This window comes from Gorilla gorilla, chromosome 15, assembly GCF_029281585.2.
Source record: "Gorilla gorilla gorilla isolate KB3781 chromosome 15, NHGRI_mGorGor1-v2.1_pri, whole genome shotgun sequence".
NCBI lineage: Eukaryota > Metazoa > Chordata > Mammalia > Primates > Hominidae > Gorilla > Gorilla gorilla.
Genome location: NC_073239.2, coordinates 109,878,064 through 109,902,067, shown reverse-complemented (window position 1 = coordinate 109,902,067; position 24,004 = coordinate 109,878,064). Strand labels below are relative to the sequence as shown.

Genomic DNA, 24,004 nt, shown 5'->3' with positions numbered 1-24,004 from the left:
TAGTTTTGGAGGTTTTTTAAATATGTGCATTCCTTGGGATTTTCTATGTGTAAGATCCTATTATCTGCAAGTGGAGATGGTTTCACTTCCTCCCTTCCACTCTGTATGCTGTTTCATTTTTCTTGCCTAATGGCCGTGGCTAGAACCTCCAGTACAGTGTTAAATAGAAGTGGCAAGAGCAGACCTCCTTATCTTGTTCCTGGTCTTAGGGGAAGTGTCTAGTCTTTCACTGGGGAGTCTGGGTTTTTCTAGAAGGTTGAAGAAGCTCCCTTATTTTCCTAGTTTGTGGAGTGTTCTTGCCATGAAAGGGTTTTAGATTTTTTCAAATGCTTTTTCTGCATCCATTGAGATGATCATGTGGTTTTTGTCCTCTATTGATATGGTGTATTGCCTTGGTTGATTCTGTGTGTTGACACTGCTATTATTATGAGGTTTGCCACAGAGCAGAGTAGCATGCTGTCAGGAACCCCTTGAGCCAGGGAGCTCCATGGGCACTTTTTCTGCGAGGGAGGCTGTAGTCAACAGCAGGGACCTGGGAGTCAGATGGTCTGGATATGACCTCCTGGCTGTACCACTGGCTCACCATGGAACTCTATGCAGGGAAATGCCACCTCTGTGCCCTAGTTTCCTCATCTGTAAAATTCTCAGGGGACAGGAGTGCTTCCTTGTGGGGTTCTTATGAGGGTAAATGAGTTACTGTGTAACTACGTGGGACAGTTTCTGGCATGGAACACATGCAGTGTTTTGAGACATTGGCTACTGGCCACTAGTGACATTATGTAAAAGCTTGGATGGGCCAGGGTGGGGAGGGACAGTTGAGGAGGGCATTGAAATCTGAAAGCCAAGCTGATTCACCTGCTCTAAAAACTCTGGGGGGCCACAGGGAGTCTGGAAGCTCTTCCAGGAGGTGGCCTGTTTGACCCCAGCAGCCTCCAAATCTTCCTGTGGGAGGAGGGGCCAAGGGTGGAGCCCAGGCTGGTGAGCGCCCGTCCGAAGCCTGCCTATGGCAGAACCCTCCAGTTTAAATTCAGGCCTGAGCACCATATCCTTTGGGACTGGGTTGCAGGGGCGGTGTGTTTGCAGCGAGGAGGCTTTTGCTCAGACTGCTTCCTCCCTTGACAGCCATGGAGGGCCTGCCAGCCCTCACAGCATTCCCACCCTGCCTGGGGCCTTGTTTGGAAAATGGCTTTCAGCTGAGCACCAGCTCCCCTCCCTCCCCACCCTGACTTCCCTGACTTCCCCTCTCCTGTGCTGCCAGGTGAGCCTGGCTCCTTGTCCTGGCTCTGCTGTTGACCACTGTATGACCTTGGGGCCTGTTCCTGGACACTGTCAGGGACCGCTGGGGATTGAACAGGCCTCTGTGCAGAGGGCCTGCAACACTGTCTGCCAGGGGCTCGGGAAACACTGGCTCCAGACCACCCTCCCAGTGCCCCAGAGAAACTGCAACCCCCCAAATCTTTCTGTTTGGAGTTTAGACTGTGAGGGTAGGAGTGGGGGAACGGGGGAATGAGGATGAGGAGGGAGATAAAAGCACTTTTATATGCCCTGTGTAATTCTTGGCATTTGTTTTTATGAGATAAATGAGGCTGGATCTACCTTGATTTAATGTCCTGACCTCCTAGCCAGCCAAGTAGCTAGCAGCTCCAGACAGTCCGCTTTGCTCTGTTTACTTTTGGTTTGGTTTCCAAGCCTGTGGGTGGCAGACCGCCCCCGCCCTGCTCACACTCAGCCTTTCCTGGCCCCTGTGCCCTGAAGTACAGGGTGGTCCCACCTTTGTGGTCTTATCAGGGAAGGGGGACAATGACAAGAAACAATAATAACAAACCAGCAATTTCATCATCAGCAGAGAGATTCCAAATACATTTTGTTATCCCACAAAAAATCAGTTTACCCCTGCTCGGTGCCGGGCACGAGTAAGGATGAACAGAACAGGTCAGCTTTTGAGGGTTTTAGGAAATTGGGCTCACCCTTAGAATCCACTGGGTGGGCCTGGAGAGGGGCCCAGGAATGCCAAGCTGTGAAGGGCGAGGAGGCATTGGCAGGGGGACCAGGCGCGGCCTGGGCTGGAGCATGCAGCAGAGATGCAATGAGCATGGTGAGGAGGCCACCTCTGGAGCACACAATGCCCTCAATTATGTTAAGTAGTCTGCAGGTGAGGGGTCAGGCAGTGTCCATGTGGAAACAGTTGTGTCACCACCAGCTAGTTCTTTAATCTCTCTGACCTCAGTTTCCTCCTCATGGGATTATTTTGCAAACTGTGGAGGTGATGCCGGCAAAGCCCTCGGTACAGCGCCAGACGCATGCTAAGAGCTATATTGTCACTGCGATTATTATTAAGCCAGTGTGTCACATGGTGGGAAAGTCTTTATTGAACCAGAAAAAATGGTCATGGCTTATGAAGTTAGGATTCAGGTTACAAAATTTGTACAGCTCTCTGTGTGTAAATGTACGCGTGGCTAAAAGTCCACAGTGGTGGGGTAGTAGTTGTAATGTCTGTCAATATGTACATTTTTTACTTTTCTGTACTCTTCGGATTTTACACAGTGATCATACACGAGTTTTGTAATTACAGAAATGTTATTAGACAATGTAACGGCAGGGCTGTGGTTATTGTTCACACACACGAGCACATGGGACTGCAGAGGTTGGGGACGGTCAGATCCAGGAGCGTGGGGGCACTGAAGGCCCCTGGGGTGGGATGGGCTGTCACAGGACGTGCACCTGGGGCGGCTGCCCAGGAGCTGTGCTGACCAGGCCTCCCTTCTGCCCTAGACGACAGGATCTGCTCACCACCCTTCATGGAGCTCACGAGCCTGTGCGGGGATGACACCATGCGGCTGCTGGAGAAGAACGGCTTGGCTTTCCCATTCAGTGCGTACCATCCCAGCTCCACCTGAGGGCAGGCGCTGTAGACCACAGACCAGCATAGGGGAGGGGCTGGGTTTATAGTCCCCTCTGGATTTAAGCTCACCCGAGGATGGACGAGCACATGGCCCTGGGTCCCACCTCCACCCACACCATAGAAACGGGTCCTGGTGGGGGGCACAGGTCAACATGCTCTCCTGCCTGGCCTGGGGGTGTCTACCCACACATCACCCTCAGTGCAGATACCAGGTGTCCAGAGTCTGTGTCTCAGCTAGAGTTCCTTTCTAGACGTGCCAAGTACCTGCCTTGTGGGTGAACGGCCTCACCAATTTCTCTCTGCTTTTCTCTCCCCAACCCATAGTTTGCAAAACCAGAGTGGCTCATGGCACCAACTCTCACGAGGTGAGTGGAAGAAGATCTGACTGTTGTCCCTGACCCCCATCCTTTCAGCTCATCGTGTCTCACTGCTACCCTGCCGGATTCCTCACTGCCACTGCTCTTGCCCTGCTGTTAGTCCTGGCTCCTTGGTAGATAGCCTCCTTCCCTTCCCTGGACTCCAGAGGAATCGAGCAGGAGTGCTGTGGCTTCATGCACTGTCTGCAACCTCACCCCAATGCCTGTCCTGTCCCTAAGGCAGGAGGATGTGCTGGGGACCCACCTGTCCTCTGTGGAGCCTGTCTTAGCTCTGGCAGCCATAACAAACCCCAGGCACTGGGTGGCTTCGCCACATTTATTTTCTCACAGCCCCGGAGGCTAAAAGTCCCAGGTCAAGGTGCCAGCAGGGTCAGTTTCTGGTGAGGGCTCTCTTCCTACCTTGCAAATGGCCACCTTCTCACTGTGTCCTCACACGGCCTCTTGCGTGTGTGAATGGGGAGGGGCAGAAAGCAAGAGCAAGCTCTCTGATTTCTTCTGATAGGGGCACTAATCCCATCTTGAGGGCCCCGCCCTCAAGACCTCCCAAAGGCCCCACCTCCGGATACCACCACAGTGGGGCATGGGCTTCAGCGTAGGAATTCTGGGGCACACGTTCAGTCCATAGGGGAGCTTGTGCGAGTCATGCCCCAGTCCGGCCCGCCCTGCAGGGCTGTCTGTCCTTTGGGCCATCAGTGGCATCTCCTCGAGGGCCTGTTTTGTGGCAGGCACCGGGCTGGGCCCACATGAGGGCTGTTAGCTCTGACAAGGCTCTGTCACTGCCACAGGGGTCTGCCATGCTGCTGAATTGAGACGGGCCGGGGAGGAAAAGAGGGCCGCTTAGAGTCAACCCCGTGGAATGCTTTGAATCATGAGTCACCCGCCCGCCCATTCATTCTTTTATTCACTCTGTGATGTTCCCGGCCACCTTGAGGACCATGGAGACCAGGAGACAGATGCATAGGATGTGAGTCCTGTCCCTAGAGAGAGCCAAGGAGCCTGTGAGGACTCCGGGGGCTAGAGGAGTGGATGGTCATGCAGGGGCTTCGCTGGGGCCAGGGCCTGCGCCACCCTCAGGAGCCACACCTGGGGCCTTGTCTTTGCCCTGGACACAGCCCTGCCTGGGGTCTCCCCACTGGGCACATGTCGGGGTACGCTGGGCAACAGGCATCTGACCGGAGTGGGCTCTCTGGGGAAGGCCTGTCCTTGGAAAGCCCCACCAACAGAAATGCTCCCCAGAGCTCACGACTAAAAGGGGAAGATGCAGCAGCATGGGCCTTTCCTGGGTTATGTACTGCTCTTTATCCCTGGCCTGCACTTCCGGGGAAGTGTCAGCAGACAGTGTCAGCGTAGTGCAGTGCATGCTGTGATGGGAAGGAGTGTGGAGACAGCCCGCCGTCCCGTTGTCAGTTGTCTGAAATCAGGAGCCCTCATGTAGTCTTCCTGTGGGTGCTGGCCCTCCTGCTGCAGCCTACCTGGGCTCTGTGCCTGGTGCTGGCAGCACCCTCCGGGATGTGCCAGGCCAGGGAGGGAGCAGGAAGGCTTGAGAGCAGCAGCATTGGTCCCCAGGCCCCCCTCAGCCCCAGTATCTGCCTGCCCACCTTCCACCAGCCCCTTTAACCACCCAGTGGTTCCTCTGTGTGTGAGTGGCTTGGGTGTTCCCAGATGGAAGCACGAGCGTAGTTATTAGTGTGATTAGATCTGCCTAACTCAGAACCTGGCAGCCCGGGAGGAGGGAGCCACTTCTGCGAGTCACTCGAGGCCTGAGGGCCGGGGCTGTGGAATCCCAGAGACCTGGGACCGATTCTGGTGCCGTGTGTTGCCATTTGTGCGACTTTGGCAAATTACCCAGCCACCCAGAGTATCACATTTGTGACTGGAGACGTTAGCGGCTTCTGTGAAGGATGAGGGGTCACTGCCAGGGTTGCCTGGGTGGACTGTTGGATGAGCTGCCGGAACCAGCTGCCCTGGAGCCTGCCGGGTACTTGCTGAAGGGGATGGGGGTTCTGGATCCAGGTGCACCCCTCTTAGGATGCCCCTGATGGGCCTCGGGACTCTCAGCCCTCAAGTATGGGGTCAGCACGCTCAGGGGAAGCTATAAATCACCCCTCATTCTAGCCTCCTGGCTCCAGGATGTTTGTACAGGTGCCCCTCCCTCTACTCCCCAGCCGGCTGTCTGGGTCCACTGCTGGCAAGGTGTGCCACCACGTCCCATGTACTCAGAGACCCCAGCGGACTCTCTGTGCAGACGGGGCATGTTAGCATTACAGGGACGTGCCCTCTGGGGTGGACACTGTCCACCAGATAGGCAGAGGTTGGGGGACAAGCTTCTCACAGATTCCAGGGGTACCCGGGGAAGCCAAGTACAGCAGGGGCAGAAAATAGCACTGTGCATGGCTGGCTTTAGATAGGGCAGCAGGCGCTTCTGATCGGGAGTCCTCGTCTGCATCCCAGCCTGCGCACTCCCTGCCTCTGAATCTCCCAGCCCCAGACTCAACCAAAACCAGGACCATTTCTGCTAAACCACTCTGTCTTCATTTTATGTTCTCAGAACTATTGTATTTGGGTTTTTGTTTTGTTTTTGAGCCAGTGTGAGGGTACTCATTTGCTCCACAGTGGAATCTGTCTTTTTTTTTTTTTTAAGCTATAACTTAGCCGAAAGCTCAAAGCATCCCTGGAGCCACCCATGATTTTGCAGAGGAAGACAGTGGCGCTTAAGCAGGGTGGGGGCCCAGCCCCGGCTCACACAGCAAGTGCTCAGCAGGCATTCCAGCCCCCGCCTGACTCCAGAGCTGCTCGTGTTTTTCCTGTCCTTTACTCTTGTCAGAAGGCTGAGGAGATGTTCACTGCCCCCCAACGCTCCCAGCACAGACACACACTTTTTGTTTTTCCCATGTGGCCTGGATTTCCACGTCTGTCCTGCCCAGCTGAGCTCCAGGCACGTAGGGACGGCACTCCGTGACAGCTGACACAAGGGGTGGCAGCTGGGGAGGCAGCCAGCTCTCCAGGGCCCATTATCCCTGCTCAGCAGCCCCAGCCGTCTGGTGGCTCCTTCCTGGGGCCCTGCGGGCTGAGGGATTAGCCGTGACCCTGGCACCAGCACCTGGATCGACTAGGCCTAGGGCCCACCCCTCTTCCTTAGAGCAGACCCTGTGCAGAGCCCGTGCTGGCCAGGGCTGAGAGGGTTTTGGCAGCTGCCCCTCTGCACTCCCTACCCCAGCCCCTACCAGATCCTCCTGTCAGGGCCCTTTTTCCCCAGAGGAGTCGGGGACCAGGAGCACAAAGGCCTGTTGTTTGTGGAGTATCACATGGCTCCGTGTGTAGGGGCGCGGCTGGGTGCTGTGCAGACCCAGTTCCATCCCGGGCTCACTCACTGTCCAGCAGTCACTGAACCTCTCAGCGCCTCATCGTCCTCATCTGTGAAAGGTTGTATGCTCACCTCAGATGTGCATTGTGAGGGAGACACTAGGTAACTGGTGTACGTGCTCAGAACAGGGCCCGGCTTGTCACAACTGCTTGACAAGAGGCAGCCGTTGTCATCAGACAGGCTTTGACCCAAGGCCTCCTGACTCCTGCGCCCGAGTCATCTGCTTCCTTCCTCCTCCTCCCGGGTCTTTGTGGAGGAGCCTTTAGGATGTCAGAGGGTTGAGCAGCACACAACCTCAGCGGTCCCCTTCCCTGGACCACGGTGCGACAAGTGGCATCACACTCTCAGAAGCTGTGCAGTGCACAGCCAGCTCGATCTCACATGGCAGGCCCTGTGGAGGGAGGATCTCCAACCCCGCGGCAGAAGGGATGCATCCCCAGGTGTTCTTCACAAGTCCCACTCCACTCACCCTGGCTCAAGGCTCCTCTCGGGGAGTCCTCATGCCACAGGACCAGGGATGGGCCTTGGTGGAGGTGCTCTGGACAGGTGACACACCTGTGTGTTGGAGGCTGAGAGGGTGGTGGATTCTGACAGAGCTTTTGACCCCTCGTCTTCCCAGATGGCTATCGTGTTCAACCAGGAGGGCCTGAACGCCATCCAGCCACCCTGCGTGGTCCAGAATTTCATCAACCACAACGCCGTCCTGTACAAGGTGTTCGTGGTTGGCGAGTCCTACACCGTGGTCCAGAGGCCCTCACTCAAGAACTTCTCCGCAGGCACATCAGGTAACTGCTCCTCTCACCGTCTTGGGCTGAGCAAGACTCAGGGGCCCAGCTGGGATGTGGCAGCAGCTGTCTGTCCTTCGGCACTGCCCCCACCACCCTGTGTTCTTGGTGGGATGGAGAGGTGCTCTAAAGGTGGAAACAGTTGTGTACGGTGGATAAAGAGGTCTTGGGGAACTAGTAAAATGTCCCTATTCCCTGTGTCATTGTAGGGGGCCCCACCCACCTGAACCACCGTAGACTCCAGGACGCATCCAGAAGTGTTCTGTCCCCAGGATGCTTCCTGGGGACCCACACAATAATGATATTCATGGAGGAACACGCTGGGACAGGTGTGGCCAGCATGGCGTGGATTGGCCTTCCAGGGAAGCAAGGGCAGGTGCTGCCTGCTGTCTCCCGCTGAGCCATCTTTACCTTGGGTCTCATTTTCCCGTGGGGAGCCTGAGACAGAGTTGCCTGCTGCTACCTGCATAGCTGCCAGGGTGAATCAGGCTCTGTGAGCAGCAGCTGCCGGGTTACAGGTCTTCTTAGGTGCAGGACTCCTACCGTACCAGTGAGCGGGTTTTGAGTCAGTGGACGGTGGCCTAGGAGTCCCGTGGGTGTCACATAGGGCGTTCTCTGCATGATGCTGTTGTCGCTGGGCCTGAGAAGCAGCCTCCCAGGGAGCAGCCTGTGGACCCCACTGCGCTGAGGGGCCTTCCTTCCGCCAGCTGCTCACCGCCCTCTCCAGCCTCAGCCATTTTAAAAACGGACACTGAGTTAAAGATTTGCTGGCAGTGGAGCTGCTTGAAAGGATGTTCTAGTGGCTTCTGAAGGCATCTCTAAGGCACGTTCTGGAAACCTTTGGAACAGTGGCAGTGTCTTGGGATAAGTAGCTTTCCAGGAGGACCCTTTGGAGAACACTCACTGCCCCGCTGTGGCTTGTTCAAATCAGCTGCACATTTCTTTCAGCAAGGGGAACCCACATCATCAGAAGCGTTCAGACGCCGGCTGTTTTACCTCCAGCTGAGCAAACAGATGTGTCCTCTTGGCATCCCTCCTCCGGGGACTGCCTGTGGCCATCCACACCTCCTGGCTGGTGTGCCGCCCGGCATGGAGGGGCTGCAGTGCTGCGGTCGCCCTCTCAGCCCTTCTTCCCCTAGATGCCTCTTCTCTTTCCATGGACACATGCAGAGCGTGGATACTTTGGAAACGTGCAGGTGTTCATTTTCCTCCGAGGGCAGGCGGCCTTCCTAGCTGGGCATCTGGCTCCCAGACTCAAGGCTGTATTTTCAGGGTTTGGGACATCATGGTCCCAGCCCCTGCCCACTGGGTGGGAGCCACATGCTGGAAGCATATTTTTATATGTGGCTATATACCACCAAGAGATATTCCTCCAAGTTATGGGCTGGAAGAGGCTGACATTTTTTAAAATGCTGTTTATTCCCTGATTTAAGAAAATAATAATGCTTTAAGTCTATGGAAAATATATTAAATTAAGAGGAGTTATATTTTATATCAACTCCTTTCTGTTTTTACCCAGGTCACTCCATCTCTAAAAGAAATTTACTGTTAGATCTCCTTTCTTATCCACTGTGGTTGGGTTTTTCTGTTTTTTTGTTTTTTTTTTTTTCTCCTTTTTCCTTCTGGTTGCAAAATGCTGGGCCAGTTTCCGTCTTGACGTTGGGAACAATTAGCAGCAGAGTGTGGGCTCCTATCCTGTATCTGTGAGGACGAGGACTCCTTGCCTGTGTGTCTTCTTGTGTGGCTATTTCTAGGTTGCCAGTTTGCCATAAAATGCACACCAGGAGACCAGACATGGTGGCTCATGCCTGTAGTCCCAGTTCTTTGAAGAGACCAAGGTGGGAAGATTGCTTGAGGCCAGGAATTTGAGACCAGCCTGGGCAACATAGTGAAACTCCATCTCTACCAAAAAAAAAAAAAAATTAAAAAATTACCTGGGCATGGTGGTGTGCACCTGCAGTCCCAGCTACTAAGGAGGCTGAGGCAGGAGGATTGCTTGGGCCCAGGAGTTTAAGGTTGCAGTGAGCCACTGCATTCCAGCCTGGGTGACAGTAAGACCTTGCCTCTTAAAAAAAAAAAAAAAAAAGCAGACTAAGCCCAAATAGTAGAGAAACACACAGAGCTAAAAAGGAGAAATGTTTATTCTGTTCACGTGAACTAAGTAACTGTTAGTGTGTCTCTCCATCCCCAAAGCTGATTCTGTGTCCCCGTCTCTGGGGCACTGTGCCAGGGAGCTAACGTGGGTCCTCTGGTTTCTGCCTGTATGTTCTCTTTCTGGATAAGAAGTGTAATGCAACAGCAGCCTTTTAAGCTGGACCAGTTGGAAAGGGGGTTTGGGACTCTGGCCTCTTTCCGGCCCTCACCCCAGCTTTCCAATTTCCTTTGCCCAATGACATGTCCCCCAACTTCCCGTGGCCACGCAGGGATGAGGGTTCCTTGAGTGGGATTTTTCTGGACCTGGGATAGAGACAGGGGCATGAGTCTTCACTCGACAACTGCCAGTCTCCTTTGCCTGTCAGCTGCACTTTTGTTTTTTACGTGTTGACATCTCAAATCAAGTGTGCCTTATAGCCAGTGGCATCCATGCAGAGGCCTTGGCTGGAGCTGAAGTCAGGTTGTGGCTTGTGCCATCCACCAGGAACATTTTGTGTTCTCTGCCTGTGGTTCGCATTCACGGAGAGACTGTTTCCCTCCCTCCACCCTGTGCCAGGGTAGAGATTAGCAGGTTCCTTTGCTCTCCCTTTCTGTAGAGTGGGTTTATTTCTTGCTCGTCTTTACCCTGAGGATGCAGCGCAGGCTCCCAGCTTTATGCAGGTTCCCTCCATTATTCTCTCCAGCTTGAGCCTTGTTTCTCTTAGGCGTGCATGAGTGGTACCTCTCACCATGTAGAGCGGGAGGCAGCAAACTTTTTTTTTGCAAAAGGCCAAATTATAAACATTTCCAGCTCCATCCCAATTATTTAATGCTGCTGTTGTAGTGCAACAGCAGCTGTAGATATGTAAATGAGTGGCACGGCTGTGTTCAAATGAAACTTTATTTACAAGTGCAGGTGGCCGGGCTTACAGTCTGTAGTCTGCTGAGCTCCTCTCCAGAGCCTCTTAATAGTCAGTGATACAGCATTTATCAAACCTACCATGTGCCCAGCCCTGCGTGAGCTGCTGGGGATCCAGTCAGGGACTAGACAGGCACCCAGCTTCCTGCCCTCATGAGCTTGTATTCTGGTGGGAGAAACTGCACACAAGGAGAGAAATAAGAAAAGGGTCAACTGTGGCCTGAGATGAGGGGTTCTGAGGGGAAGAGAATGTGTCCTGGGATACCACTGGGTGAGGGGAGACACTTGGAAAGGGCAGCTCAGGATGTCCCTCTGCAGAGATGATACTCATGGCAACTGGAAGATGACTTGGGTCACCATCTCTAGCATTGGGACACATTCTCCCCATCCCCTTCGCCTCCCGAGAGAGAGAGAGGAGATGAAGTAAATAAGGCTAAAAGCAGTGTGGCCCAGCTCGTGGCTGTACTGCTGAGTTGCTGGGATGTTTGGGGGCTAATCTTATCATTTATTCTTCTTTTAAACCTATTTTTTAAATCCATAAGTTGAGAAGAAAACACACACGTTCTTCCTTTCATTGCCCTCCCTCCCTGTAGAACGTTGGTGGTAGTTCTCCACCGGTGCTATTGGGCTAGTCCAGGAACAGACTGCATGGGGCACCCAAAATCCAGGGTGCTGTCGTGAGTGAGGGCTTGCCGCTACATGCTGGGAGCAACGCCCTGGTCTGGTGTGTTAGAGGAACCGACTGTCTTGGAGCTGGCCACCAGGTCTCTTTCCCTGATGCCTTCTCACTTGCCTCAGCTTTCCATCATCTCTTGGGTGACTGGCAGCCACGGGAGGCTGCTCCCACTCCCTCCGACCCCTGTTCAGACTGCACATAGAGAGGAACTGAGCCCAGACCATCTCTCACTGCCCTGCCAAAAGGGTCTTCTGGCCAGAGCTCCCAGGTCAGAATTAGCCAGAAGGGCCAGGTGCGGTGGCTCATGCCTATATCCCCAGCACTTTGGGAGGCTGAGGCGGGAAGATCATCTGAGGTCAGGAGTTCAAGACCAGCCTGACCAACATGGCAAAACCCCGTCTCTACTGAAAATACAAAAAATTAGCCAGGCGTGGTGGTGGGTGCCTGTAATCCCAGCTACTGAGGAGGCTGAGGCAGGAGAATCACTTGAACATAGGAGGCAGAGGTTGCAGTGAGCCGAGATCGGGCCACAGCACTCCAGCCTGGGCAACAGAGTGAGACTCCATCTCAAAAAAATAAAAAGAAAAACAGAATTAGCCAGGAGGAGAAAAGAGCCCCTTTTGAAATGTCCTGGACTCCAGCTCTTCCTGCCAGGAGAAGCTGTTGGGTTGCATGATCTGTCCAGGTGAGTAGACACTGGCCGGCCCCTCTGAGTACCCAGCTCTGGCCCTTCCTGGCACCCACTCAGCACCCACGTGTTCTCCTTGCGGCTCCTGCAGACTTCCCAGCCTCCCTGATCTTTGCTGTGTCTACCTGCGCTTGGTGGCCCTTCCTCCCCCTGGGCCTTCTCCGCCACTCGGCAACTGCTATTCAGGATCTACAGGGAAATAGGTGGGAAGGTGCCCTGAGCTCAGGGGGCTGAGCCAGGCTGGGCTACAGGATGAGAAGGTGGGCAGCGTTCCCCTCCCAGCTGCTTGAGCTTTTTCAGCCACAAGCCCATGGGGCTTATGCCATCTCCACAGACTCCCTCTTCTTGGCTGTCGGTGCCTTGGGAGTAGAGATCCTGGGGGCCACATGACACATGTCCTGCGGGGTGTTTATTTTCCCCAGGCTCCTCCCCAGGACCATCTTTCATGCCCCCCGTCTGGACTGGCTCTGGTCAGAGCGGCAGGAGGACTGTCGGGCACACCAGGGCAGCCAGGGGCCTCTGTGCCCCGCTAGCGGGAAGGACGCCGGGCGCATCTCAGCGCCTGCCTGCTTGGCTTCCGCCCGAATCACTCCCTCATGCATGATTGTTGCGGCGCTGTGGAGTCCTGGAGCTGATGGGTCGTTGGCAGCCAGATCAGGTGCCCCATTGGCATGGCCCCCGGCACGCAGCGGCCCTCAGCCAGTGCCCTCCTGTCCTCGCACATAGGCGCCTGGGTGCCAGGGGTGTGCATTGCATCCTGGGGGTGGGAGCCACAATGCCTCACCCTGCAAGGACTCAAGGAGGGGCTGCTGGGGCTGGCGGCCCAGGACGGTCCCGTGCCAGCCTTGGGGGAAGTCGTGGGATGGTGACAGATAGCCTTTTCCAGAACTCGGCCTGAGGCTCATGGTTCTGCAATTCTTGCATTTGCGTGCCAATGCTTCCCAGTGCCTACGAGCGTGTTTCTGACCAACCGACCTGACATTTCCCCCAAGTGACTTTGGCTTACTCCCCAAAGACATTTCTCCTATGGGATCTACTTGCACTTTCAGTATTCTTTGGACTGGTCTGCCTCTGCGGGTCCCCAGTGGGCCTGTACGGGCCGGGTGTTGTGGGAGGCAGGCGGGAGCCAGACGTGTGGGGTGAGGGTATTTCAGACTCTCTGTGCCAGCTTCCAGTGCCAAAGAGAAATTGTGCTGTGTGCTTTCTTGGACGGATCCTGTGGAAGCCTGCATTCTCTGATTTCCTATTTTTTTCCCTAAGTCGCTAAGAACCACCAGAACCCTTTGTATTTAAAGTGCTCACGTGCCGGTGCCAGCCTGTCCCTATGTCTCTAGCATGTTCCCCAAAAGAGAGTCCCGTGGGCTGCGGAGTGGGCTGGGAGCACTGGCCTAAATAACACCAAGAGGCTGCTTTACTGTGGGCCCTCTCTGGCCATGATATTCAGGTGTTTAGCTGTCCCACCCAGCCCTTTTCCCCCACTTCCCTGTATAGTGACAGCACACTTTGGGAACAGGGCCTCAGGGAAAACCAGATGTGATGCTGTGAGACGGTAGCAGAGGTCAGCTCATTACATCGGTTACTTTTATGTGGGAGGAGAAGGTGAACCGGAGCCCTGATGGGGCACACATCCGTGCCCAGGGCTGGTGCCCAGCTTGCTGGAGCCCAGGGCTCTGCAGAGCCCGGGGCCACGTGTTGTGTGCCTGGGGTGATGCTGCCCCCTGGTGTCAGGTGGCGGCAGTGTGGTCCCTGCATTGAGGTTCTAACGCCGGCTCCTTCCTGTCGCTTTTTCAGACCGTGAGTCCATCTTCTTCAACAGCCACAACGTGTCAAAGCCGGAGTCGTCATCGGTCCTCACAGAGGTGGGTCCCTCTGCTGGGGTGGCCTGGCCTGAAACTGCCCTCCCGTGGGCCTAGGTGTGGGCTGCTGTGGCCATGGGGTCCTTGGCCAAGCTCTCCAGCAGGGTAGGGTAGGAAGGACGTTTGCCTCCATGCCAGGGGCCCCAGGAGGTTCCAGAGACCCCTGTTCCTCTGCTTGCTTCGAGTTTTCATGCTAGCAGCCATTGCAGCCTGGCCCAGCACAGGGAGAGGTGAGGGGCACACTGGGCTTGCGGGGACAGACCACTCACTGCAAGCTGCCCACACAGAAGGTGTGCTGACCCTTCTCCCAGCATGAGGAATTGGAAGAACTGCTCTCTAATCTGCCTTGTTCCTGATTTTTAAAAAGGCTGTGGAGGTAGCACCATCTCAGTCCTTTGTCCTGCAGTGGTCCTGAGGCTGGCAGGAGTGTTACCCTGCCCCCAGCACTATGGGTGACGGGCGTCCTGGCCGTTCAGTGAGTGTCGCTGTGGCCAGTGTCAGCCCAGGTGCCCTGCAGTGTGGGTTGCAGTCAGGTCTCATGGCATCAGAGAGGCTCAGTGGTCTTTGCACGTTCACAAGGCTGTTCACACGGTGCAAGGCTGGGGTTTGACCCCAGATCTGTCTGACTCCAAAGTTGGATCTTCCAGGAATTTAGGACTTCTGACCTCACCAGTGATTCCTGAGCACCTGACCCCAAAGAATTTAGGAAAGGCTACCCTCTGCTGTTTGCCCGAAGTCCAGAGAGCCAGCGGCCACTTCCCTAAACTCAGAGCCCTCTGCCAGGGAGCCCGCTGTTCTGAGGATGCGTGTGTGCTGCTCTTCTGGGGGGCTTTGCTGGTGTCTTCCTCCCTGTCCTGGGCTGGCCTCTCCAACGAACCAGCCTCCACTCCAGTGGCAGTGCTCGCATCCCTCGGGGGGCTGCCCCAGAACCCAGATGGCCTGTCTGTCTGTCTGTCTTTTGTGTCAGGGTCCTCTGAGGAGCCAGCAGTGTGCTGAGGATTAGACAGAGCACAGGCGTGGGTAGGACCATCCCTCAGGATGTTGACACATGTCCCCTGGGAACATATCAGGCTTTGGGAACAGATTTCAACAGAGCCTCAGTGCCTGGCTGAGAATATTATAAGATGTTCTGTGCAAGAGATGGCTTTCTTCTAAGCTTCAGAATCCCGGGGCTTCTTCCCTGCATGGCTTTGCTCTGGGGGCCTCGGCAGCCCATGCAATGGTGGGGAGTTGGCATTTGCAGACTGAGTGTCCTCTCAGGGGCAGGGCCAGCAGCCGTGATGGCAGAAGGACCCATCCAGAAGTCACTGTCTTGGATTATCACTTGTTGACCTCAGCCTCAATCTCCTCATTTGTAAAACGGGAAGGGGTCAGCCTAGAGACACTGCAGGGCCCTTCCCTTCACCTCTGAGGTCTGCAGTCACCTCCTCCTTCCCTCAGCACATGGCTGCTAGTCAGGAATCTGCCAGGACTGACAACTTCCAAAAATAGAAAAGGGAAATGCGGTCAGCACCACCTTTTCCACTGGGACATCAGCCCCTCCTGGACGCCCGCAGGCTGGCCTGACAGAGCCAGCTCTGTTCCCAGGTGCGGAAACACGCTTGCTGCTCATCCACCTGCCCCTGCCCACCTGGGGCTCCTCCAGTCCTGCCTTGGCCTCCCTGGGAGTCTGGTGCAGGAAGCCCTCCTCTGGCCTTAAAGCACCCCCTCCCTTCCCGGTGGGATGCCCCTGCGGATGAGCCTAGCCCCACCTAACTTGGAGGGCCCCATACATTTTTTGCTTTTCGAAATTCAGTCTAAGGTATTAGTTAAGAGCACAGACTCTGATGGGACTGCCTGGGGTCCGGCCCAAGCTAAGGCGAGTCGCGTCGCCTCTCTGAGCCTTGGTTTCTTCTTCCTGCCCCAGAAGGATTCCGGAGTCCAGGGAGTTCCTGGGTGAGAAGCACCCACCGCAGTTGCCAGGTGTGCAGTATGGGCACGGTCTCGGCGGCCAGGTGCCGAGGCCCACTGGGGACCCATGAACGCCTTCCCAGTTCCTCTGTCACCTCCTTGCTTTCCAGAACGTCATCAGATCACTTGCGTTGAGGGCCCCAGGCATCTTGTCCTAGGATGGCTATTTGGTTTTGGATAACCAGACAACTTCGGAAGGATTTCTGAGATTCTGCAACCAAGCCGAGAGCACTTTTGTAAATGGCGTGTCATGGGGCGTGTGGCAGTGCAGCAGCCAAGCTCCCTTGCTGCTGGGCCTGTGCTGTCAGCCTGAGGCAGCAGCTCCTCCCGTCGTCGGCACCACAATCTTACAGCGAGATGTTTTTATTACCCATTTACTGGGGCAAGAAAACAAGGCCCAGAAGGGTTCTATTATGGCTTAGGGTACACAGTGGAGAGTGGGCAGCTCCAAGGTGTCTACCAGGGTCTCTCTGACTTAGTGAGGGCCTTAGGCTGCAGGATGAGTGGCTGAGCTGCCCCACTAGGCTTAGCCTCTGGCCCCCACTGGCAAGAGTGACCCAGGAGGCTCAGAAAAGCTAAGTGGCTGGGCGCAGTGGCTCATGCCTTTAATCCCAACACTTTGGGAGGCCAAGGCGGGCAGATCGCTTGAGCCCAGGAGTTTGAGACCAGCCTGGGAAACGTAGTGAGATCTTTAATCCCTACCAAAACAAAATACAAAAATTAGCAGGGCGTAGTATTGCTTGCCTGTAGTTTCGGCTACTCGGGAGGCTGAGGTGGTAGGATCATTTGAGCCCGGAAAGTCGAGGCTGCGGTGAGTTGTGATCTCGCCATTGCACTGTAGCCTGGGCAACAGAGCAAGGCCCTGTCTCAAAAGAAAAAAAAAAAGAAAAGTGCTAAGGGATGAGTGTCTCTTACAGCCAGGCCACTCCTGCCCCCTAGAAAGTATTTCTTCCAGATACGACACCAAGGCCTTGAGGTTGTGAGCGGGGGGCCCTGCGTGTCCTGCAAAGCCGGGGTGGGAGATGCGCTGGTGTAGGCCTCAGAGCGTGGGTGATATCCGGGCGTGGGTCCCTCAGAGCGTGGGTGATATCCGGGCGTGGGTCCCTCGGAGCGTGGGTGATATCCGGGCGTGGGTCCCTCGGAGCGTGGGTGATATCCGGGCGTGGGTCCCTCGGAGCGTGGGTGATATCCGGGCGTGGGTCCCTCGGAGCGTGGGTGATATCCAGGCGTGGGTCCCTCAGAGCGTGGGTGATATCCGGGCGTGGATCCCTCGGAGCGTGGGTGATATCCAGGCGTGGGTCCCTCGGAGCGTGGGTGATATCCGGGTGTGGGTCCCTCGGAGCGTGGGCGGCGCCCGGACTTGGAGCGTGGGTGGTGCCTGGACTTGGAGCGTGGGTGGTGCCTGGGCATGGGTCCCTCGGAGCGTGGGCAGCGCCCGGGCATGGGTCCCTCGGAGCGTGGGCGGCGCCCGGGCGTGGGTCCCTGGGAGAGTGGGCGGCGCCCGGGCATGGGTCCCTCGGAGCATGGGTGGCGCCTGGGCGTGGGTCCCTGCTCAGCGCTTCCCTCCCTGGAAGTTCCCAGTGGTTACTTCAGCCTCCTGTGCTTGGGTAAGGGCCATTTTTCTTGGTGACCAGGGCTCTGTCCCCAGCCCTGTCGATCTGCTTTCACTTTTTTTTTTTAATTCAGGTGCACCTGGCACAGCGGCTCACACCTGTAATCCCAGCATTTTGGGAGGCCAAGGAGGGAGGATTACTTGAGGCCAGAAGTTTGAGACCAGCCTGGGCAAGATAGTGAGACCCTCTCCCTACAAAAAACAAATAAAATTAGCCAGGCATGGTGGCACACGCCTGTAGTCCCAGCTACTCCAGAGGCTGAGGCCCAGGAGTTCGAGGCTGCAGTGAGCCGTGACTGCACCACTACACTCCAGCCTGAGTGACAGAGTGAAACATTGTCTCTAAATAAAATAAAATTGAGGTAAATTCACATACATAAGATTAACCATTTTAAAGTGAATAATTCAGTGGCAATTAGTACCTTCACAGTGTTGTCCAATCACCACCTCTATCTGGTTCCAAAACATTTTCATCACTGAGAAGAAAACCCTGGGCCCGCCGGCACTCACTCCCCATTTCCCCCACCTCATGTTACTGGCAGCCGCTGAGCTCGTTGCTGTCTCTGTGGCGTTACCTGTCCTAGATATTCCATAGAAATGGAATCACACAATATATGAGCTTTTGTGTCTGGGTTCCTGCACTCAGCATGATGTATTCAGGGTTCCTCCGCGTTGTGGCATATGTCAGAAGTTCATTCCTTTTTATGGCTGTACAATATTCCGTCGTATGGATAGACCAGTTTTTGTAGCTGTTCATCTGTGGATGCACGCTGGGGTATGAATAACACCACGGTGAGCGTGGGTGGACAGCATCCGTTTGAGTACACGTTCTCAGCTCTGGGGTGTGTACCCCGGAGCAGAACTGCCAGGTCAGATGGTTATTCCATCTCCAGCTTTTGAACCCAGCTTCACTTTTGTCTTTCATGGATCAGCCACTCCCTTCCCCTTTGGCCCCTAAGCCCACAACCCCCAAAACTTCACTATTTATTGAGCACCTAGTGTGAGCCCTCCCTTGGCTGATTTAGAGGAGATGGGATGCAGTTCCTGCCCTAGAATTCAGATGAATCTCCTCCCAGCCGGGCACATGCTGTCCACACCTTATCAACATAAGTCTGAGATGGAGGCCTGTTGCTTCCTTTTACAGAAGAGCAAACCTGAGACAGAGAGGCCAAGTACTGTTTCCTAAGTCCACAGAGCTAGGAGTTCACTGTCAGGTTTGGAACCCACGTCTCTCTGACTCCAGAATCCTTCCCGGTGCAGTGCCCCACTTCCTTGGAGGCCTTGGCTGGGGCAGGCTGAGCCCATGACAGTGTGTGCCTGTCCCAGGCCAGCTGCGACAGGCACAGGACTTGAGTGGCAGAGGGGAGTGCCGGGCTGGGAGGCAGAACAGAGCAGGGTGGCCTGACCAGCACATGGAAGCCTTGAGGAAAGCTGAGCTTGGACCCCAGGAGGCAGGCAGGAGCAGCAGAGCAGCCTCTCTGGGGAGCCCGCATTGTTTGGGGTGTGAGTTCATTTGGAAACAGCATTTTTTGGGAAGGAAGACTGGCCTGCTGGGCCCCAGGGCCCTCGCCCTCACCTCCTTGGGGGTCTCTGTGATGGCGGGCAAGTGGGGGTCTGATCAGAACTCCTCACTTCTGCCCGGCTCTGCGCCCCAGCTGCTCCTAGCCATGTCCCGCAGCTGCTGGCCTCTGCACCTTTGCCTCACCTGTGTCCTCCCTGGGGCTGCTCTCCTTCTCCCACCCCTCCCAGGGGCCCACATCCTCCTGCCTCCAAGTTCCGGCTTCGGTGCTCTGCACCATGTCTTCCTGGGTCCCTGACACACTCTCCATCTCCTTCCTCCCTGTTAAAAGGCTTTGGTTTTAGAGGCTAAAAAATATGGGTCCAAATTCTGCCCTGTGCTTTAGAGCTGTGTGACTTTGGACCAGCCCCAACCCTCTCTGAGCTCCGGTTTCCCTGTGTGTAACGTGCAGTGCTGGCACTGGCCTTCCAGGCTGTGATGAGCCCACAGGAGGTAATGAGCCTCACACACCTGGTGCCTGGCGGCCCTCAGAGGGCAGGACCTGGTCAGTGGCCGCCCCGTGCTCACCACAGTATGTCTGTCTGGCTTCCTGGCCCGAAGCATGCCAGGGCCTCGTGGCAGCTGGTGTGGGGGTCTGTCTGTGTGGTGTGGCTTCGCAGCTCCTCGGCCCATGGGCTGACTTCCTTGTGTATGTTGGCAGCTGGACAAGATCGAGGGCGTGTTCGAGCGGCCGAGCGACGAGGTCATCCGGGAGCTCTCCCGGGCCCTGCGGCAGGCACTGGGTGTGTCACTCTTCGGCATCGACATCATCATCAACAACCAGACAGGGCAGCACGCCGTCATTGACATCAATGCCTTCCCAGGTGAGTGGCGGCCAGGCCACCTCCACTGACTGGCCTCCAGAGACTGTCCTCAGGTGACCAGGCAGGCGAGGCGGGGTGACCGAGGCCGGAAAGCCAGCTTTCTCCCTGACCACGGGGTCCGGGGAGGTGCAGCCCCGAGAAGCCTCAGCCTCACCCGCGCGATGGGCTTACGGGGTGTGCGAGGAGGGAGGGAGAGCTGCACGTCCACCTGGGGAGCGCCAGGCACAGTGGCCACAGCACGAATGTCCCTCACCTCCTCTCTCCACCTGTGTCATTGGTGGATCAGCCCCTCCCCCAGGCCCTCCTCGATTTAAGGAGCAGGAAGGACCTTGAAGGGATTACAGCCCCCTGCAGTTTACATGTTGGGAAACTGAGGCCCTAGAGAGGAGGAAGCTGTTCAGGCCCCACAGCACATTGGTGGCAGGCCAGAGACTCCCAGGCTCACGTTGCCTCCACCACCCTGAACTGCAGCGCCGGGCAGAGGCCTGGGGAGGAGCCCTGGGCTATGGGGTCTGTTCCCTGCTGCCAGCTGGGCCCTAGGAACCCACTGGCATTGAGCCAGGCTCTGCCATGTGCCCCTCAGCTCTCAGTGAGGGGCCCTATGGGGACCGCAGGAGCAGAGCCCCAGCACAGGGCATGAGGAACGATGGTGTGACATCACAGCTCGCAGTCACCAGGCTGCGTGCCTCGCCCTGGGGACACCAAGGCTCAGTGGCTTGTTTACCTCCCGCAGCAGCTCAGAGACAGAGCCGCGCTTGATGCCTTGGTGCCCGCCGTTCCCCAGATGGGGGTTCCCCGTTCCTTTCTCCATCCTGACCCTTGTAAAGCATCTGCTGTGGAGGTGAAGCCAGCCTTGCTAGCTGCTGAGGTGCAAAAACGTTCAGGAAATGCCTCCTGCCTTCAGAGACTGTGCCTGGCAGGTGGGGACTCGGGGTTGTTTATTGTGGAGGTGAGGCAGGACCTTGGCCCCACGCACTGGTTGGGCACTTTCTGTGTGTGTCACCTCCGCTTGTCTGAGAGCATGTGCAGGCGCAGTCAGCAGCACAGGCCACAGCAAGGAAGCCAAGGCTCAGAGGAGTGTGCTGGCTCCTGTCATTCAGCTGGTGTTTACCCAGGGCTGCTGTCGCCCAGGGCTGCTGTCACCCAGGGCTGCTGTGTGTCCCAGCTGGTCCAGATGCTGATGCAGCTTGAGTTCCACTGCCATGCCCTGCCTGGGGAGAGCTCACTCCTGTCTGGAGGAGGCGGAGGACAGAGTGGGTGGTTGGCGGGCTCCTCTGTGAGGTGGTGACACTGGAGCACAGGGGCAGGTCCCAGGAGAGGCACCGTGGAGCCCTGTGGCTACAGCAGGTGCAGCTGCGGGGCAGGAAGGGTGGAGGACAGAGTCAGGGGAGCTGCGTGTGGTGAACTGAGGACGTTGGAGCTCACCCTGGGAGTCGGGGAGCAGCCACCATGAGATCTGTGCTTGTGAACTGAAGGGCAGACCCGTGGGACGATCATGTTTTTCTCCATTGCCTCTGGGTGCAGTGGGGAGGAAACCATGGGTTTAGCTGGAGCTGGGATTTCATGGGGTTTTGCTGTGCAGGTATGAGGGAACCAGGGCGCAAGGGACATTCAGGATAATGCAAGGGACATTCAGGATAAGGAAGCGTGGGATCTAAATCACGGAGCATGTTTTGAGTGGCAGAATGAAAAGGGGACAACGTCAGTGACTGGAGGGCCGGGGGGCACAGGGAGGCCTGTTAGAAGAGAAGTTCTAGAAGGAGGGAGGAGACAGGAGAGGGTGGGAAGCTTTGCACCTGAGCAAGGCCAGTGCCTCCCAACACAAAATGTGTGGATGGTCACGATCTATGGGTGCAGATAAGGGATGGCCTTTTGAGCCAGTGTGGGGCACTGTGAGCCAGTGTGGACAGGGAGGGTTCTTCCAGAGAAGCCAAGAGAAGGGCCACCCAGATGGGGTGGGACTATGGCTGAGCCTGGCGGAGACTGGTGAGGGAGCCTGGTACTGAGGAGAGGCCCAGGGCTCTGGCAGGGCAGAGCTGGTTCCCCGGGAGATAGCTCAGTGTGCCCGCCTTACCATAGAGCACCCTTTTGGGGCCAAGCAGAGCAGCAGGCCTGTTCTCCTGCACCCCACAGGAGGCACCTTGGGCCATGGGTGTCCAGCAGCACGTGGGTGGGAGAGGCCTGGGAGAGAGCCCCTCCAGAGAGGGGCTGGCTCTGGAGTAATAACCGCAACAGCTGCATGTGCTGATGACACTGTGAGCCAGGCCTGCCCCGACGCCTCACTTCGTCCTCACGAGGCGATGTGCAAAGGGCCGCTGGAATCTCTGTGTTGCTGATAAGAATGTGAGGCTGGGGGTTGAGTGGCTTGTCCAAAGTCACGTGGTGGAGCCGGATGGGGCCCAGACTGTCAGCCCCAGCCTTTCCACCTCTCAGCTCCAGCCATGGGTTCGAATCTTGCCTCTGCCTTTACAGTCTGTGATGGCACAAGCCACCTAACGTTTAAGTCTCAGTGTTCACTGCGGTGGGAACCAGTTTCCCACCCTGCAGACAGAGGAGATGGCTTTTGCACAGTGCTGGTGTGGAGCTGGCACCCTGCCCTGCGGTTTCATGCCTCAGTCCGCTCCCGGAGCTCCTGTTTATCCTCAGGCCTCCGTGGAGGCAGCCGTCTCTGCACCACCACAGAAAGCGGCCTCCCTGCCCTGGGCCACTGGGCGTTGTCTGGGGATGCTGGAGGAGGTTGCTGGAGAATGGCTCCCTGTTCCCTGGCGCTGACCTGATGGTGGAGCTCCTCCACTGCATTTCTCCCTAGGCAGCCAACAGCCATGCGCGTGCCCCCGACACTACCCTGCCCTCTAGCCCTAGCCCAGGGCCGACGGACACCCGGGGTCCTATGGTGGGGGACCTGGCACCATGTGGTATTCAAGGCACACACAAGACCAAGGGCGTCCTTCAGATCCCACTCTGCCTCTTAGGAGCCACCTTGAGCCTCAGTGTCCCCACCTGTGAAACAGGCTGCAGGGGTGCGGTGAGCTGAGGACTGTGGCGCTCACAGCCCAGGGGCTGCTACTTCCCGAGTGCTGTGAACACCATGGACGTCATCACTGCCCTCCCCGTGGTGGTTAACGGTCACGCCTCCTCATCTGTAAAATGGGGACAGCATTATGAAGATTAGGCGAGAGGACGTTGCGGGACGCTTGCACAGTGCCAGCTTGGGAGGCGCTGCTTGCCGGCCAGAATAGCCATCTTTATTTCCACCGCGGGCACCCCTGCATCCCCTCTCAGACTTGGGCTTCCTCAAACCACAGCAGTTGTTTGCTGAATAAGTAAGGGCATGGGCAGATTCAGCAGTCTCATCTTCCAGGCCCCTGGGCACTGTAAGAGGTGGCACAGGGTGCCCCCGTCTGAACCTTCATTCCTACCCTGGTGGGGCTGATGGTTGTAAATGTTGTCCCAGAGGACAGCCCAGGGTTTTTGAAAACTCCCGCCCCTCCAAGTTGGCTCAGGCAGGCGGGGCGCTTGCCCTGTGTGTCTCTTTTGGAGCAGTTTGCTGGGAGCCAGCAGAATCCTCCCCTGAGGTCCGAAACCTGCTTGGTGGCTCCCGAGGGCTCTGCCGATGTTCGCAACTGTGTTAGGAAGCATTTGCCCCAGGCAGGTACCACGGTTTCTGTTCTGTTCCCCTCTGTTAAGGGGAGCATGTGATGCTGCGCCCTGGAGCTTGTCTCAGGCCTGGGTGTTGCTAGTGTTGCCCAGCGTTTCTGTTCCTTGGCTGTGATCCTCAGAGAATGGGACACAGGGGGCCTCCCTGCAGGTATTTTGTGGTGAGAAGGAAGCAGACTCAGTTGGGGCGGCAGCTGCTTTGTGAAGCAGACACCACTCACATCCCAGCCTCTCTCAATAGTGCCACAGCAGCCTCCACCTGGGCGGTAGGCGTTCTCTTCTCAGTTTGCAGACAGGGAAGCTGAGGCTCAGGGTGGAAGTGGTCTCTGGGACTCAGCCTGAGGCCAGACTCAGCTGGGCCTCAGGGGTATTTATTACTCCAAGTGTGTGGAGCTGGCTTTGGTGCTGCTACCTCCAGCCACGCCAACATCCCCTGCACATGTACTGGCTTTTACCATGCAAGTGGATGGGTGGGTGAGACAGTGGAGCTGTGCCTGAGAGTAACAGGGACAAGCAAGTTTCATCCTCAGCTCAGGTTCTTCAGCTTCTCACACCCTGGCAACAGCTGAAGGTCGAGGAGCATGCACCTGGTTGGGCGTCCAAGCTTTTTGACTCCCCTCAGCCCCCCTTATCCGCTGAGCCTCACGTTTTCTCTGTAAATGGGACGCTGACGGCACACCCCGCCTCGTCCCAGGAGCCCATC

At 56.4% G+C, this 24,004-nt stretch overlaps 1 protein-coding gene across 4 annotated transcripts in view; it reads left to right on the top strand.

The window, feature by feature from the left end:
- ITPK1 (inositol-tetrakisphosphate 1-kinase) overlaps nucleotides 1-24,004 on the top strand; it is a 176,546-nt gene that overhangs the window by 150,297 nt on the left and 2,245 nt on the right. For all 4 annotated transcript variants that reach the window (XM_055361277.2, XM_004055596.5, XM_055361278.2 and 1 more), the window contains 5 exons: nucleotides 2,773-2,871; nucleotides 3,227-3,267; nucleotides 7,263-7,428; nucleotides 13,636-13,703; nucleotides 19,482-19,644. In XM_055361277.2, the coding sequence (XP_055217252.1) occupies nucleotides 2,773-2,871; nucleotides 3,227-3,267; nucleotides 7,263-7,428; nucleotides 13,636-13,703; nucleotides 19,482-19,644 (537 nt within the window). The remainder of the gene's footprint in view (nucleotides 1-2,772; nucleotides 2,872-3,226; nucleotides 3,268-7,262; nucleotides 7,429-13,635; nucleotides 13,704-19,481; nucleotides 19,645-24,004) is intronic.